This window comes from Pteropus medius, unplaced genomic scaffold (genome assembly GCF_902729225.1).
Source record: "Pteropus medius unplaced genomic scaffold, Ma_sr-lr_union100, whole genome shotgun sequence".
In the NCBI taxonomy this organism is placed as follows: Eukaryota; Metazoa; Chordata; class Mammalia; order Chiroptera; family Pteropodidae; genus Pteropus; species Pteropus medius.
The window spans coordinates 1950911-1969591 of record NW_024352149.1 but is presented as its reverse complement, the minus strand read 5'-3'; the positions used below and the strand labels follow the sequence as shown (position 1 = coordinate 1969591).

General features: G+C 34.3%; 1 protein-coding gene across 6 annotated transcripts in view; it reads left to right on the top strand.

The window, feature by feature from the left end:
- STXBP5 (syntaxin binding protein 5) overlaps positions 1–18681 on the top strand; it is a 150989-nt gene that overhangs the window by 23234 nt on the left and 109074 nt on the right. For all 6 annotated transcript variants that reach the window (XM_039846957.1, XM_039846953.1, XM_039846952.1 and 3 more), the window contains exons 3-4: positions 4486–4567; positions 7620–7720. In XM_039846957.1, the coding sequence (XP_039702891.1) occupies positions 4486–4567; positions 7620–7720 (183 nt within the window). The remainder of the gene's footprint in view (positions 1–4485; positions 4568–7619; positions 7721–18681) is intronic.

Sequence of the window (18681 nt, the reverse complement as noted above, 5' to 3'; positions counted from 1 at the left end):
GCCTGTCATCTATGCATAGAAGTAGTTTAACTTCTTCCTTTCCAATCTGAACACTTTGTACTTTTCTTGTGTGTTTTCTCTGGCTAGAACATTCTGTATAATGTTGAATAGTAGTGGAGAGCATTGACATCCTATCTTTTTCCTGAGCTTAGCAGGGAAGTGTTCAGTCTTTGAGCATTACACATGATGTTCGCTATGGGTTTTTCATAGATGTCCTTTTATCAGGTTAAAGAAGTTCCCTTCTCATTGAGTATTTTATCATGAAAGGATGTTGGATTTTGTCAAAGACTTTTTTTAGTCCACTGAGCATGTGGTTTTTGTCCTTTAATATAATATAGTATCTGATTCTGTGAGCTTTTTGAGTATAGTGTTTACTTATTTTAATATCTTACCTACCTTTGCTAAGAACTGTTCCTCTCACATAGCTGTAGTCTCCGAAATGTTTATTTGCTGATCATTTTACACATTAAGATATTTTAAAGGAAGCCATCTCAAAATTTCAATTAGAATTAGAATACAGAACTCTAGCAGAAGAACCCAGGACCTTCTGCTGGGCCATAGAGCTTCATTATTAAAATTAATAGGTATATATAACATCAAAAATAGGTCTAGAAGAAAATTTTCGATTGACATATTGTTTATACTTAATTGGTTTTATGATGTTTGCTTGCTACTTAAGGTTATATTTGGTCTAGTTGTATATTATTAGACTAGTCTGATATGTATTCAGGTGCAAAATATTGATTATAAATATTTCCTCTGTGTTCATTCTCCAGTTTTAAATGACTTAAAATAAGTTAGGAAATGACATTTACATGTGAAAATTGGCTCTTTTTTGTATGCAGTAAGGCTTGGTGAGATATGTTTTGGAGTTAGACTGCCTGGGTTCAAACCTCATTTTTTATTATTATTATTATTATTTACGCCTATAGCACCTGGTCTTCCTAGGTGGTCTCCCATCCAAGTACTAACCAGGACCGACCCTGCTTAGCTTCCAAGATCAGATGTCGGTCTTGTTCAGGGTGGCATTACTGTAGACTATGGACTGTGGCTCCACAGGGCCGCGAACCCAGGACCTTCTGTGTGTAAAGCAAATGTGCTAACAACCGCTACACTATGGAACCACGTCCTCAAACCTCATTTTCATACTAACTAGCTATATGGCTCTTGGGCAAGTTATTTAACCTTGTATCTGAGTTTTCTTATTTGTAAAAACAGGGCTTATAATAGAGATACTCTTGTGAAGTAATACATATATAGTGTTTGATACATGTTACATGTTTAATAAATCTTAACTGCTATGATATGCCTCTTAATTCCTCCTTTCTCCATCCCTTTCCAGCCAAAATAATTATAAAATAGAAATAAAAGAGAGAACTATTTAGGCAATTGGACGAATGCTTATTTTGAACTTGGAGTTGATGATATATTGTTTTATTGGCTCTGGTCTTTCTTTCTGCTTATCTGTCCTGCATACCTCCTACTGATTATTCTTACTTGATAGTTTCATTGTTATTTTTTCCCTTATATATTTATTTTCTCCCTATTGTTTACTTAGAGGATTATGTCTAAATTCAGAGGCTTGCATTCAAAGACTCTGCTCCCAGCCTGTTTTAACCTGGCCTTCTGCAGCTCCATTTCAGGAGCCATAATGATACTTGTCTGGATAAAACCGTAAATGTAGTTGTGCAGGAGATAGCTGGCATGTGTCATGGGTCAGATAAATTAATTAGTTTAATCCAGAAAAATAACTTGTAGGATTAGGTAAGTATCGTAGCTCTCGGTAGGGTAAGCAGTAGAAATATTTAGAATAAAGGTATTTAAGATAGGAAGATTGCATCATTTTTAAAAGAATGCATTGGACTTCAGAATTAGAAGGTAAGATATATTGACACCAAGAAATACTCAGTGTACCCTTATTATTTTGGCTTTGCCTTATAATTGATTCATGCATACATAAAAGAGAAAAATCAGAATAATAAGTATTTCTCTCCATTTAACAAACAGCTGAATTATTCAATATGTAATCTTTCCTTTGGGTTTTCTTCATTTCAGGTGTTTTGTTTTTTCATTTAATTGTGAACATAGCCATAAGAAATGGGAATAACTTAGCAAGCAGATCTTTATTTTAGTGTTTGGTCATTTTCTAATGAAACTATTAACTAACTCAGAAATGACCATATTAGGAAGAACTGTATATGCAAGAAGCAATAATCACTATAGGTATGAAAGATATGAATATTTGCATCTATGACATTGTTTTGTGATTTAGTATATTTGGAGTTGATATTTTTTTCTTTCTTATACCATGATATATCCATTATAAGGTAATTTTAGTTTTTGTTAAAGCAATAAATGCATTGTGCTAAATAAGGATAATGGCCACTACCACCATTTGGTGAATATACTCTATATAGTTTTAATTCTCACCACAGTTCTGCAAGCTAAACTAGATAGGTATCTGCATTTTATAAAGAAGAAAGTTGAGAGGTCCCAGCAAGGACTAGCAGAGCTGGTACATGAACTGATGTGGAAGTAGAGGTCATATTTCTCACCGTGCCTCGGATGTTTCTATAGCACAAAACAAAAAAATACCTACCCAGACTTCTCAGGCAATTTGGATTTAGTAGAACCGGAATTCCGATATACTGCCAGGATTGAGAACTGCCTGCTCTGAAATTTGTGTTCTTTCTACACTAATATCTCTTGATTATATATAAGCAATGCTCATTCTTTAAAATTTAATTTTAAACTTTTTGTTATTATGAAGTAATGATTTGTTATGAATATTTTTCCCAATTCATAGGGATTTTTTAGTTTTAGAACCTTTCAGGGCTAGCTACAGCACAGTACTACCCTATCCAAAGGAAAAGGGAAACAAATCAGTAGTAACCTTGAGAAAAATCACTTCTTTGAGCATCAGAGTTATTATCTGTAAAATATGGATAATAACTACCTTGGTCTCTGTTTCTATAAGTCTGGTTTGGTTTTGTTTTTAGATTCCACATGTAAGTGAAATGATAAGGTATTTGTCTTTCTCTGCCTGACTTATTCACTTAGCATAATATTCTCTAGATCTATCCATGTTGTCGCAAATGGCAAGATTTTATTCTTTTTTATTGCTGCATAATATTCCATTACATAGGTATATACCACATCTTTTTTAATCTGTTTATTGATTGACACCACATCTTTTTTTATGTTTATTGATTGACACCTAGGCTTCTTTGATATCTTGGCTATCGTAAATAATTCTGCAATGAATGTAGGGATGCATTTATCTCTGAATTAGTGTTTTCATTTTCTTCAGATAAATAAACTGGAGTAACAAGTCTCTTCTGCAAGTGGTATTGGGAGAACTGAACCACTCTCTTATACCATATACAGAAATAAACTCGATGCATTAAAGACTTAACCATAAAACTCTTAGAAGATAACATAGGAAATATAGTATCTGATATCAGTCTAAGTAATATCTTTTTGGACATGCCCCTCTAGCAAGGGAAACAAAAGAAAAAATGAACTCATGCTACTACATCAAACTAAAAAGCTTCTACACAGTGAAGGAAACCTTCAACAAAACAAAAAGGCAACCCACGTTGGGAGTTTATATTTGCAAATGATATATCCTATAAGGGGTTGAGATCTAAAATATATAAGAAACTCATTCAATTCAATAACAACAACAAAAAAACTGATCAAAAAATGGGCAGAAGACACGAAAAGACATTTCTCCAAGGAAGACGTGGCCAACAGACATGTGAAAAGATGCTCAACATCATTAATCTTCAGGGAAATGCATATCAGGATCACAGTGAGATACTACCTCACACCAATCAGAATGGCTGTTATCCAAAAGTCAACAAGCAACATGTGTTGGTGAGGGTGTGGAGAAAAGGGAACCCCTGTGCACTGTTGGTGGGACTGCAAACTGGTGCAGTCTCTATGGAAACCAGTATAGTGATTCCTCAAAAAAACTAAAAATGGATAGATTATGTGACTCAGCAATTCCTTTTCGTTATATTTTTAGCCTAAACTATTTAAAAATGACATAAAAGAATGAAAAATGCCAGTAAAAGATTATTGTCTCTAAGAGCAATATTCCAAAATGGCATTTGTCTACTTTTCAGATTTGTTTGCTGACTTGGGCAAAATTGGATGCTTTTCTCTTCTTTTTAAGTGAAATAAAAAAACTTGGCCAGAGTAAATTGTATTAAATATATATTATTTTGGTTCTGTATATTGCTGTTTTTAATACTTTATTTTTTTCTAAAAGGAACAGTTTTCTTATTTCTTTTGGACCTTTGAGCATTCTGATTTCCAAAAGAAACTAGCTGATTAGTGTGTAATAGACCTCATTAAGTCTCGATTCCCAGTAAGTAGTGTGTATTGAATATCAGGTCATTGGAATATTTGTTAGTCTATTATATAATTTCTATAAAAAGCCCACACACACCACAAACTCCTTAATGAAATTGATGACAGCTTTGGTCGTCCAGGAGTGGAATGTTATTGCCAACATGACAGTGGAGCTGCAGTAATCCAGCTCCAGTTCCTGATTAATGAGGTTAGTGACTTGCTTTAATCTCTCATAGTTATGTATGAAATAAGGCCATATCTCATCTTTCAGATTTCTTGCATGCATTCTTATTTAAATATTTTAACAGAAACATTTCTTTTAGGTCAGAGATAATAGTAATTCATTTTCAGGCATCATCATGGACAGTTACATAAATAATGTAAGCTGTTTCTCAAAACAATATTACAAATAGAATAAGATAAGGTAAATCTTTTCGGTACAGTGTGTATCATTTAAGTTTTATTTTAGGGATAATGAAAATTACATAACATAAAAATCTATATTAAAATATTGTTTAAAGATGATGTGTGTTATCAGTTACAAAATGTACTTCTCTGATGAGTTGTTTTGAAATACAACCAGGAAAACAAAATCCGTTAGAAACTGGTTATCGTCCAAAGTTCTTGTTGTGTCATTTATTTGTTGAAGTAATTGATGATGCCTTTCTTTTTGGTAGAGTATAAAATTTGGAAGAAGCTCGAGAAACATCATTTTATCAGCAAAGTAAACTATGTGTTTGTAGGTTTTGAAAAAGTATGAGCAGCTCTGAGAATAGATGTTTACCACAAGTAGCGACAGGCAGGAAAAGCTGGTCATTGAAGGAAGAAGGAGAAATTACTCTAGAAAAGGCTTGGCTGTCCTTAGATGTAAGGAGAGTTTGCGGATGTTCTTTTTCTCCTAAGTCCTTGGGTTCGATGGAGTAAGTTCTTCAGTGTGTGTGAGAGAAAAAAAATTACTCAGTACCTCTGGCTTTTGATGAATATTTTATTCATATCAGATTTAAGAGAGGCATTGTGGGTGTAAAGAACAAAGGATGATAATAGAAAAATTCAGCAAAACTGTGATCCAAATAATATGCAGTTGTATAAGTTTTTCAGGGTCAGAGGAAGCATTTTTCAAAAACCAGTGTTCTATGTAGGACTGTATAATAGCCTAAAATTGTAAAATGCTAAAAAAAAAAAATTGAATTATAGAAAGTTGTCAAACACATATAGAGGACTCAAGATTATTTTTACTGTTTAAATTTTTTTTTATTATGAAATAATTAGACTAGCAGTGAGTTTCAAAATAAAGAAGTCCTGTGTACCCTTCTCCCAGTTTCCCCCATAGTGACATTTTATATAACAATAGTACAGTATCAAATCAGGAGATTGACACCAATCCAGTACTGTTAACAAAGACCTTATTTAGATTTCACCAGCCATTTCTACATGCACTCGATTGTGTGTGTGTGTGTGTGTGTGTGTGTGTGTGTGTGTGTGTGTAGTTTCGTGCAGTTTTACCATATACATAGATTCATGTAATGACCACCACTGTAAAGATACACATCAGTTCCACCACTGTAAAGGAATGTCCTCAGGCTGCCTCTTTATAATTACATTTCCTTCCCTCCTCTCAGTCTCTAATCTGAGGCAACCACTAACCTATTCTCCATCTTTATACCTGCATTAAGGTTATTTTTTAAAACAGTACGTGAGCCAATGTAAATAACATATTGCAAATTGATTACTTATACACTTAAGTTTTAGAAATGTTAAGTAATTTATGCTGTCGTTATTCATATTACAGGATTTTTTTTCTTGTCAGTAGGATTCATCACAAAGTTCTTTAAAATAACCATTTTGTTTTATTTTACATGCTTGAGTGTTACATTTAAGTACTTAAAAATGACATTGCTGTTTTAAAAAATGCTTATGGGGACAGCTATGGAAATCTGACACTTGGGAGTAACTATTTGCTTTCAGTTCGGGAAAACTATATATAGGTAAAGGCTCCCCCATCAGGGATCAGCTGTTACTACCATTTTGGCTCTATATCTTCTCTTCTTCCCTGAGATTTTAAGATGGGGCAAATGTCTTGAGAAAGCTGACATGGTCTGAAACTACAGTGGAAATAAGAATGAAGAGTGCAAATCTTTGATAACCTGAATCCTTTGAATTTCTCAGCTTCAAAGTGATATCGATAAGAATATACTTTCTAGTGAAAGGGAGAGTATTTCTGCTTTCCAGTAGCCATGTCGTAGCCCTAGTAGTTACACAGAATAGCCCTCATAGAATTTCGAAGGTGGGAAGGACTTGGAGAGATCATTTAATGTAAATTTTGTCTTCAGAGCTATTTTAATTTTCTTGGATGAATGAGAAGCTCTCTTAATTTAAGAGGGCTATTTTAAGATTTTTCATAATATTAACGATTAGAATTGCGAATCTTTTTTGAAATTAATATAAATTCTTCATGTAGCATCTTTTGTCTTATTCTCTGTGTAGAAAAAAGTACCTTACTCTTTTGAGGAAAAACATTCATTTGTCTTAATAAATCAGCCTTAGTCTAGAGATTTTTAATTCTGTTCATGTATCAGAATCATTTCTGGAAATTTTTAAAAATACACCTACATAAGTTCTTGCTCTGAAAATTCTGATTCGTCAGGTCTGGGATGAAACTGAGCCCCTTGTGGGATTCTCACATACTACTAGAGATTATCTTCTCCATACTTAATAGTATCATAGTATCAGATGTTTTAACTTTCTAAGTCAGAATTTTCAACTATTTGGACATTGAAGTTACAATGTGTTGAATGCTACTTTATTTTCCATGTCATTCTAGTAGTAGAATTTTGATTTAAGCATAGTACATTCATAAGGATTTATTTTAAGCTAAATAAAATGGGAAGGTTACTTCATATCATATTTTGCTATTTTAGTCAAGGAAGTAGTGACCAAGTAACTTATAGTCTGATCTCTAATTTTACATAGCTAGTAATCAACCATAATATTCAACTGGACCCTAGAATAATTTTAGTTTATAAGATATTAAGTTACACTTTAAATTATTAAAGAATTTAAAACATTTGTACACATGTTTATGCGCACAATACATTGTTTTACATCTGCTGTAGAATTTGAGTGAGGCAAATGTTTCTCAGAACTAAATCTATTGGCTGAAAGTTTCAAAGTTTGGGAAGGAGATTTTTTGGAAGATCCTTATTAGCTTTAATGTTTGTAAAATGTGTTCTATATAAAATATATTACACTTTATTTTTAAGGGAGCTCTTGTGAGTGCCTTGGCTGATGATACCTTACATTTATGGAATTTACGTCAAAAGAGACCTGCCATACTACATTCTCTGAAATTTTGCAGAGAAAGGTAAGAATCTCTTGCTTATCCTATATATAGGATATTTGCTATTATATTTTAAAACATTTTCTTTGAATTTTATTCTTCGATCTTATTTTTTTTGAGATGGACTTTATGCACAGTCAAAAACAATAATTCAAAACTTCAAAAGGATATCCAGTGAAAACAAGTTACCTTCCTTTCCAGACACATCTTCTATTCCAGAGGCAACTGCATAAATTTTGTTTGTGTTCTTTTAGGAATTCTTGCAGACTGTGTATATAAGCAAAAATCTCTGTATAGCTCTTTTCTTTTTTTTGCGGGGGAGGCATTATATAGTCTTTCTGTAACTTTATCTGATAGATTGTTTCATACTGGCACATTTAAATCTGCTTTAGTCATTTTCATAACTACATAATATTCTGTTGATGGAAGTGCCATAATTTATTCAGTCAGTCTTCATTAATGGACATTTATATTGTTTTCTATATCCTATCATTTTGCTGTTTTGTAATATTATTTTACATACGTTTTTGTTCACTTATATGAATATATCTAAAAGTTATTTGTAGACTAGCTTGATTACAGAAGTCTCTTATACAACCTGTGAGTTTGTGCTTTGATTGGAAAGGCCTTTTTCAGCCAAATTTTATTAAACATTCTCCCATATTTTCTTATAGTGCTCTTAAATTTTCTATTTTTTATGCTTAATTTTCACTTTATATAGAACTTATTTTTAAATGAAATATGAGTAAGGAATATAGTCATCCCCCTGTTCCCCCATTGCTTGTGAGACATATTTTTAGGTTTATATATATAAAAATATGTATGTATATGTGTATGTGTCTAGTGTATATGTATATATGTATCAAGGAAATCTGGGTCTAGATAGTACCTAAATGCAGTGGAGTTAGTGTCTTTGGGCCATGTCTGTGGGAAGACGGGCATCAAACTGCCCATCCCTGTCCAAGGATCAGGCCATGCGGGTGTCAGTTTGTTCAAGTTATATGAACAGGTCAGTCTTTTTGTGCGTCTAGGCTTCTGCCCACAGTTGTCCTCCCAAAGTATGCAAGCTAATGAGGCTGCTGGGAATATAGCAATTCAGACTTCTCTAGCCAACACCAAGGCATGTGTATATTGTATGGGGCACAAAGACCAGAGCTGGCAGCAGGTCAGCAGCAAAGTTTACTCCTGGGCTACATCTCATCTGAGAATATAAGTCATCTAAATGTCTTTAGTTGAATCATGGTTCTACTTCTAGGAGAGGGGCAGAGGTGAAGGAAGAGTTACTGGAAGGAGGAATAGGTGAGATGGGGAGGAAGAGCCAGGAAAAAGTCAAGGTTCAGTTGTTTTTCTACTTGCTGCAATAGGGCCAGCCTCTCAGCGTGCTGGGTTGAGTTCCTCAGTCTGCTTTCAGTGGGATCTCAGGGAGCCCTACAGGAGACTCAGATGCAGCAGAGCGGGTGGGAAGAGTGGCATGCATCTTAGTACCAGTACACGTCCTTTTGTCAGCCTCACACCACCTGCTGGAAATGGAAGTATACATCGAGCCAGAGTGAGTAGTTGTCAACATGGCTTGATTTTACCCACTGGAGGACATTCGACAACATCTGGGGATATTTTTTGTCACAATTGGAGGTCAGGGATGAACAGTTCTCCGGGCATCTAGTGGATAAAGTTAAGAAGTTAAGAAACTCTGGACTCTGGCACATCAAAGTGATGTCATTTGATCACTGTAGTGCTATAGAAGTTCTCTTAAAAACACCAGGCACTGCAGGCATTCTGCCAGGATGTAAAGTTCCAGTAGGAGAATACATCTGATACTTTGTTTGCTAGTGGCGTGTTCATACTCCTCACTGGGACACAGGCATGTGGCAGTATGTAGTTCAAGTTTACAAAAATACACTGCAAGTTGTCATAGTGAATCCTCATGGAGAGAGGATCAAACCTCAGGGAGTCCCAGAGCCAGGAATTGATGATGGTCAGGTATGGAGTAAGTCTCCTCTATAGTACCTCTAAGGATGGTCTCCAAGAAATTCTGGTGAACGTGGGTGAGGAACCATAAGCTAGTCTACAAGGTATCTGTAGGCACATATGTGGACAAACAGAAGGCGCCTTTGTGTCAAGTACAAAATATAGCTTGTCTTGATGGGTGCAGTCTCACAGAGGCTACCACTTGAATATCTCCTTCGGATCAAATCCTGTGGGATGGCTACAAACTTCTATGGCAGCCGTTGGATTTAAAATGCCAAGGAATGGACCTGGTGCCTCACAGATGAACCTTGTTACCTTCTTTGAAGACTAAAGTCCAGATCGCCTCAAATGGTAGGAAGGAGAGAGGGAGGAGCCTAGCTTTCATTAGCACCTGTCTAGAGGTGGCAAGGAGAAGGTAGAATGGAGACTTTCCCCAGTTCTAGGAATATGCCCTCAGCAACAAGACTTATTCTGCCCCTCAGTCTGAGTTCTATGTCATTCAGGACTTTTCATATGCCCTGTAATCTACACCTCGATGGAAGGCTGTTGGAGCAACTGACTCAGGCAGAGAAAGGGGCAAAATCCTGTCATTACCTGCCCATCCTTCCATCTCATTTGTAGGAATTCATTCTTTTCTTTATATAACTGCTTTACATTCAGCATTTATATCTGTATCAGTCAGGATAATCTGGGTTATGCTATGGTAATAATACTTTCAAAATCTTAATGACTTAGTACAGCAACAGTTGGTTTTTGCTTACACTTTATGACCTTTGTGAATTTGCTGGCACTGTTCCTTTTTGTTATCATCTTTATTGCAGAATCCTGGGGGAGGAACGGCCAGTCTTTACAATATTGCCAGTCACTATAGTAGAGGAAGAAAGAGAATGTGGTGAAGCAATCATTGGCTCCTAAAGCTTCTGCCTGGAAGTGATACATATCTCTTCCACTCTCATGTCATGGGCCAGAGCATGTCACGTGGCCATCTTTAATTTCAGTCTTATATCCAGGAAGAGAGAAAGCTGGAATATTTGAGAATACTTGTAATAACTATCACACAACTTATTTTATTGTTGACATTGAAGTACAATAAGCAATAGTTTAGCTTTCCCCTTATTCAGCAATGGATTTGGGGTAACCTAATAGTTAAGTAAGTTGGTTTTATTTTTATGCTATTTGCATTTTTACTTCTGAAACTAGGAATAGTAGGAAAAATATGAAAAGTTTATAAATGGCAGTTTCATTATATTCTGAACAGCTGTAAAATAATTTAAACTTAAGTTTTTATCACCATGTTGTCTTACTTTCTGAAGTAAATTTTCTTATTTTAGTAGAAATTTATAAATGTATAATATAAATCATGTAATAATTTAAATTGTACTTTTTCATAATGTGGATTTTTTCTAATTTTAGTTTTTAAAAAATGGTGCTAAAATATACATAACATAAAATTTACTATCTTAACTATTTTTAAATGTACAGTTTAGTTTTGTTAAGTACATTTATTTTGGTATGCAACCATATAATACGTATTAAGCCCTTAGAACAGTATAAAGCATGTAGAAATTGCCATATAGCTTTGTTTTTAAAGATATTGGATTTACTTAAAGTAATAATTTTATAATTTGAAATATGTGCATTAACTAAACAAGAGATTTTTACTTAGGCGGTCTGTATAGAAACAGCTAATTGAAAAAAGACAGTCATTAGTGCCACTGATATTAGCTGTATTGAATTTATTTAAATTATGGACAATTCTGGGCTTAAAGTTAACACCAGATACCCTCTCTGACCTCCAACTTACAGTTACACATTTTAAGACTTTTTATGTGCAGGTTATTTTTAGGGAGTGAGGCAGACTACCTCAAAGAGTCTTTCTGTTCGTGGGCAGGGAAATGTGTTGGTTTGGTAGAGCTGCCATGACAAGTACTACAGACCAAGTGACTTACCAGAATCTTATTTCCTCAGTTCTGGAGTATAGAAGTTCGAGAACAAGCTGTTGGCTCTGTTTGTTTCTTTTGAGAGCCTCCTCCTTGGCTTGTAGGTGGTCATCTTCTCCCTATGTGTGTCTTCTGTATGTGTGCCTATGTCCTAATTTCCTCTTCTTATAAATACAAAAGTCATATTGGATTAGGGTCCACTGTTACGACATTACTTTACCTAAATTACCTCTTTAAAAGCACTGTCTCCAAATACAATTACATTTTGAGGTACTGGGGCTAGGACTTCAACTTATGAATTTGGGGGCATGGGGACATAGTTCAGTCCCTATTAGGTAAGTAAGCTAAAACCAACCAGGATACCATGCAAGATAGATTTTTAAAAAATCACCGAAAAGGAAACGTACTTTTTGAAAGGTGAAGAAAAATACAGTGTTTTAAACATTCTCCTTGAATAGTATGTAGCTTATTATACCAAGTGCCAGGTTCATCTCCCATCAGGGTTTTATCTGTCATACAATTTTTACCATAAGAACTAATTTTCCAGTAGTACTAGCTACATCATCTAACTCCCCTGCAACCTGAAAAGGCTTGATCATAACAGTATATTGGTAGAGAACCTTGGAGGCATGGCCTTTAATGCCTAATCCCCTGTTATGAATTGAACTGTGTCCTTCAAAAAGCTATGTTCACAGCGATGGGGACGTGGCATAGAGAATGCAGTTAGCATTAATGTAATGGCAAGTAGAGAGCCAGAGGAGAGAAAGAACAATTAGGGGGATCATTTTATAAACTATATAAATGTCTAAACCAATGTACTATATACATGAAACTGATAAAATAAAATTTAAAAAAATATGTCAGAGTCCTAACCCTTAGTACCTGGCAGTGTAACCATATTTTCAAATAGGGTTTTAGTGACTGTAAGCAAGTTAATATCAGATTATTAAGGTGGGCCTTAATCTAATATAATTGGTGTCCTTAATGTATGAGAAGAGAGACAGACACATAGAAAGAACACTGTGTGATAAGAATAGGAATTGAAATGATGCATCTACAAGCCGAGGAATGCCAAGGATAGCTAACAGTACCGGAAGCCAAGAGAGAGGCATGGGCCACATTTTCCCTTGGGGCCTTCAGAGTGAGCACGGCCCTGCTGGCACCTTGATTTCTCATGGGTGGCCTCTAGAACTGTGAGAGGATAAATTTCTGATGTTTTAAGGCACCCAATTTGTAGTAATTTGTTATGGCATCCCTAGGAAACGAATTTACATCCCCTTTGTTCCTCTTGCTTGATATTGGCCAACCTTGTTATTATGTACCATTGGGTTTATACATGTAAAGAAGAGGTTTTTGGCTTGGTAGAAACTGAGAGTTTGACAAGGAAACTTCTGTCTGGTAGTTGTCTTATTAGAGCATGTTTCATTTAGCTTCTACTTTTTTTTTTCCTTTAAAGGAAGTTTAATTGGGAGGAAGTCATGGATTTATAAGCAACTTCAACTATCCGCTAGTGTTTTTTCATTACCTTGAGTTAGTATGACCAGTATCTTCAACCATGTTAAATTTTTTGCATAACAGTTTTTAAATAACAATGTATGAAGCATTTAAAGACTGAAGACTAAATTATATATCTGGGCTTCCTTACTTAGATCCCTTATTATTGTTTAATAATCATATCTTTTAATGTATAGAACACTTTCACATAAATGTTATTTATTCTTAGGTCAATAATATTTGTCTTAATGAAATTTCAGAGAATAATTTTTCCCCATAAAATGTTAGACACCTGAATAGCTGAGTCTTTATTTTTAAATTAATATATTTATTTTAAAGATGTACATTTTTTCTTTATTCTAACACTGATTTACAGTTTATTTCTGATTTTTAGCTCTTTCATTTGATGATAGATTTATCAATTAGGTTTAGAGAATAAAATAAGCATGCATATACTACAGGAATGATTAGGAAAATATAATATCACATGGAACACATTAATCATCAAAATTTCACACTAACAATTGTCAATGGAGCATTAATGTTCAAAGTACTCTTAAGAAAAAAGCCGTTTGACAAATGGAGTAATTCATTCAAATACCAACACAGCAGTGGGAGAGTTGTTGCCTATTAGCTACTTCAGGAACTGACTGCTGCTCTGACATCACATTTTCTTAGTAGCATATATGAATTAATGTAGAAGCAAATTTATCCCATTATACTCTTATTATAATATTACATAAATATCGTGCTTTGCTCATAATTTGTTCAGTATGCACATGAATAGGGCATAGCTGTAAAAGAGCATTTGGCTAGATACCAGCCCTCAAAAATCTATACAGGTGTTCCAACGATTTTGAATTAATTCACTGCATCTATTTAACAAGAAAAAAATCATATTATTGGAATAAATCAGAGACCTGGAATTATAGTTTTTATGGTAATTTTCATCATATCAGCAAAATATTTTTATTTCAAAGCAGCCTAATGACAAGTGTACAAACATTAGACATGAGAGCAATTTGGTGGGATGCGATTCAGAACTAGGACACAGGAATGGAATGGTACCCAGGTTTGTCAGGATGGCAGACAGAGAGATCTACTACTCTGGACCTCATTCTAATCTACAAAGGAAATTGGTTGGTCATATGGAAATGATGAGTCACCTTTGGAATTCTAAATGTAGAAAACTATATACTGAGACAAAATTTAAAAAGAAAAAGGAAAAAAAAATCTGTGTTTGAGGAAGACAGTTACTACTTGATGACTTTGAGACTGTAAAAGGAAAAATGGTCAGAAAGTGTTGGAGAACTTCCTAGAATGAAATCATCTATACTGACTAAGAAATTCTTACAAGAAAATTTGGAAAGACATTCAGAGAGACTGGTCTGGTTGCCGAAACACCTTAAAATGTTCTCAGATATGGAAAGGTTATATAAAAGAGGAGGAGGTTTCATAATAAAAGGCAAATATAAGAGCAGTTTAGCTACATCAATGAGCACAATGAGCTAAGGCTTTTGAGAAATAATAAAGACAAAATAATCAATAAAAATATTTTGTTTGTTATGATTAGGGCAGGAAAGCTAAGTAGATTTATGGTAGATAGTCAGGGCATATATTATTCCTCTAACTGTGTTGATGCAATACTGGTTCACACAAATTATGTCTTAGACTGCTAAAAGGACGGCACCATTAGCAGCTGGCCTAGGGAGTAGCGCTTCAAATTTGGAAATGAAAAAAATACATTTTAGAATGTGAATTAAATTCAGTTCACCAAACATTGAGTGCCTTCTGTATGCCAGGAGTTATGCTAGGCATTGAGATAACAAATAAAAAAAAAATGCTTGAATAGCTTATGTTAAAGCAGAAACTCAGACATATAATAACCGTAATACAATATGGATGAATGCCATTTTAGAAGTTTATGTTAAAAACACACAATAGAATAATTAATCCAATTTTTTCCAACAGTTTAAAAAATATTCTGACTTCTTTTAAAAGCAGACAAAAACCAGTCATCAGGAAAATGCTAACTGCACCCACAACTGGATACCACTCCACATCCATCAGAATGGCTAACTTGTTGACTTGAATGTGATACAATTATAACTTCTCATAACCTACTGGTGGGAGTTTTAAGTGTTTAGATCACTTTGGAACAATTTTTGGTGGTACTCACATACATCATGACTCAACACTTTTACTCTTAGCCATATGTGTGTTGTAGGCAAAATTCTAAGATGGGTCTCAAAACTGCTCCCTGATGTACACATATCTACTCCTAGTTATTTAAACAAACACTAATCTAGGTAAAGACATTTTATAGATGTAGTTGAGGTCTCTATTACTTGACTTTAAGATTAAGAGATTATTTTCAGTAGGCCTGCTAGAACCAAGTGGGCCTTTAAAAGGGACTGGACTCTTCCTGACAAAAGACTCAGCCAAGGGAGATTCAGTCCTACAGTCATAAGAAGCTGAATTTAGCTAGCAGACTAGATGAGTTTGAGAGCTGATTCTTCCCCAGAGCCTCCAGAAAGAGTCTCAGGAATGCAGCCTACCTGATACCTGGATTTCAGCCTTGTGAGACTGAAAGAGTCTCAGGAATGCAGCCTACCTGATACCTGGATTTCAGCCTTGTGAGACCAATGGTGCAGTGCCTGGACTTCTGACCTGCAGAAACTGAGAGAGAATAAGGGTTGTGGTCTTAAGTCATTAAATTTGTGGTAATTTGTTACACAGCAATAAAATACTAATCTGGATTTTGGTATCTAGAAGTGGGATGCTGCTATAATAAATAACTAAAAACGTGGAGATCTCTCTGCAACCAGACTGTGGAGGTTGGAAGAATTTTGAGGATCATGATAGAAAAGCCTAAATTGCCTTCAACTTGAACAGGCTTGATTTTGATCAGTTGACCTTCATTTAAGGAGTTTATCTGATTGGTTTTAGGTTTGGATTATCTCAGGAGACCTCATCCCATGGGCCGCAGACTGGTACCAGTCAGTGTCCTGTTAGTAATGGGGCCACACAGCAGGAGGTGAGCGGCAGGCGAGTGAGCGAATCTTCATCTGTATTTGCAGCTGCTCCCCAGCGCTAGCATCACTGCCTCAGCTCCACCTCAGATCCTCAGGCATTAGATTCTCATAGGAACACCGGTCCCTGGTGCCAAAAAGGTTGGGGATTGCTGGATTACCTGACTCACAATGGCAGCAAGTCAGTGAAATTACTCTGGTTAGTCTGGCTCATCTCTGGATTTCAATTTGATTTAAGCTTCTCCCAAAGTATATGGGTAACTCGAGGAAGATATGGATACTCTAATGACCATCTGAATAGTGTTAGGAAGGAGTGGACTTGGGAATGGATGGTATGATAGATAAACAAACACAGCTGAAGAAAATTTTCTGGAGCTAAAATATCTGTAATTGAAAAGACTAATTAATACTCAAAAAACTCCTGAATATAATTAATAGAATTAAAAATAAGTTATATTTTGACTGATCAGTTGTGGAAGAACTCAGAAAATATACCACTTATCTGACATTCTTCCCAACTCCAAATGCTCATTCTTCAAACTTTTTAGAAAGCTGTTAAGTTATATATGTGTTTTAGAAGTGTAAAAGTGTAACTGTTAGAAGGATAGAAAATATAAAACCATTAGGCGGGAGGGAAAGGAAATGAAAATAAATAGAAGTTAGGAAAAGAGGTAAAATGATAGAAGAAGGGTGGTTTAATAAGATGGTAAACCTAAGTTATATCAGTAGTCAAAATCATTGTAAATATACTAAATCTACCTACTGAAATTTGAGATTTTCAGTTTGAATTAAAAAACTCAACAAAATACAACTGTTGAACTGTTTATAAAAGATATACAGAAGTATAATTACACAGAATTTGAAAGTGAATGGAAGGAAAAAGGGAAAAACATGTAAGTTAACAATGTTCCTAGAAATAACACTAACAAAAATATATAAGATCTATATGGAGAAACTATTAAGACTTTATTGAAAGAGTAAAAGAAGACAAACAAATGGAGAACTTCATAGGAAGGAATACTCAAGTTGTAAAATATATCACTTTTCCCCAAAGTAATCTATAAGTTCAGTGGTATTCTAATCAAAATTTTAACAGGATATGTTCAAGAAACTTAAGTGAATCCTAAAATTCATATGGAAAAAAGGCCCAAGATAGCAACAGTTTTGAAAAAGAAACATGAGATGGTAGAACTTATTATATTAATTATCAAAATTAACATAAAGCTGTAGAAATTAAAATTGTATAGTAATTACAAGAGGAAGACAAATGGGTTAAAAACACAGTAAATGAACTCCAGAAACATCTATGTGAAAAGAGAGATAGCTATGTGACAGAGGTGACGTTACAGTCAAAAGATACAGTAAATAAAAGATGCCATGACAGCTCTTAATGGGAAGAGTGATCCCTACTTCATAACTAAATTGCAAACCAATTAAAGACTAAAATGTGAAAAAAACAGGAAAAATTAAAACTTGGAAGAAAGTGATATAGGGAGTATCTGTAAGATATGTACTTACACAGCATACACAAAAAAGCATAAGCTATGTGGGAAAGGATTATAAGTTTTGTACAGCACAGTTACCATAAAGTTAAATGACAAACTACATCCACCAGGTACCGATGGGTAATAATACAAGATTCAGAATAATTGGTACAGTATTCCTTTTAGAACAACGACTTCCTCTCCACCCCAAATTCCTCACATTTTATATGTGTGTTTTATGAACACGAAGAAAAAATATGGAAGGATATGTTGTTTCAGGCTTTTTATATGACTTATGGAGAGAGTAAATTTTGGAGGAAAGAAAAACACAGACTCATAAAATCATTTGAGACAGCAAATTTGCTTAAATATACAATTAATGCCATATTTTTGTGTATATACATGTATGTATACATACATACACATATGGATGGGGGAGGGAGAGTGGGAGAGAGAGGAGAAAGTTTTTTAATAATAAAGATATAAACCATAGACTGGAAGATATTTAGAGTACACCTCTTCAATAAAGTACAATAAAGGACAATCTAATACAAAAATGGAAAAACGTAGTTAACAGTTGCTGATGAGTATCAGGTTACTTTTATTTTTCATAGCATTTGTCACATAAAAACACTCTGGCATCTTCATTACTCCAAGTAAGGTTATTAAAAATAGAACTTTAAGAAATCTCCCAAACAAAAGGGAATAGTTTTTTCAGATGTTATTTCTGTAGTTGATATATAGTTTTCCTATTTGATATTCACTATTTCACTTACTGATACTCAGTTGAAATTTAGTTTTTTGGTAGTCATTGATGTCCTTTTAAGGCTTCATTTTACAAAAAAGGTTAATATGATTCTTTTAGACACATTTCCAAAAGTTTTTAAATGTTTTATACAATAAATTCTTTGAACAGATTTAGAAATTACTTTAATCTGACTGCTGTTATTTTTAATATAGTTCCATATTTATTAATGCAAATTTAAATTTTCATTTAATAACAGGACAGTATAAGGCATAGTAAACTTAAGAAAAGTACCAAATATCTGCTTCATTTTTAATTTCTT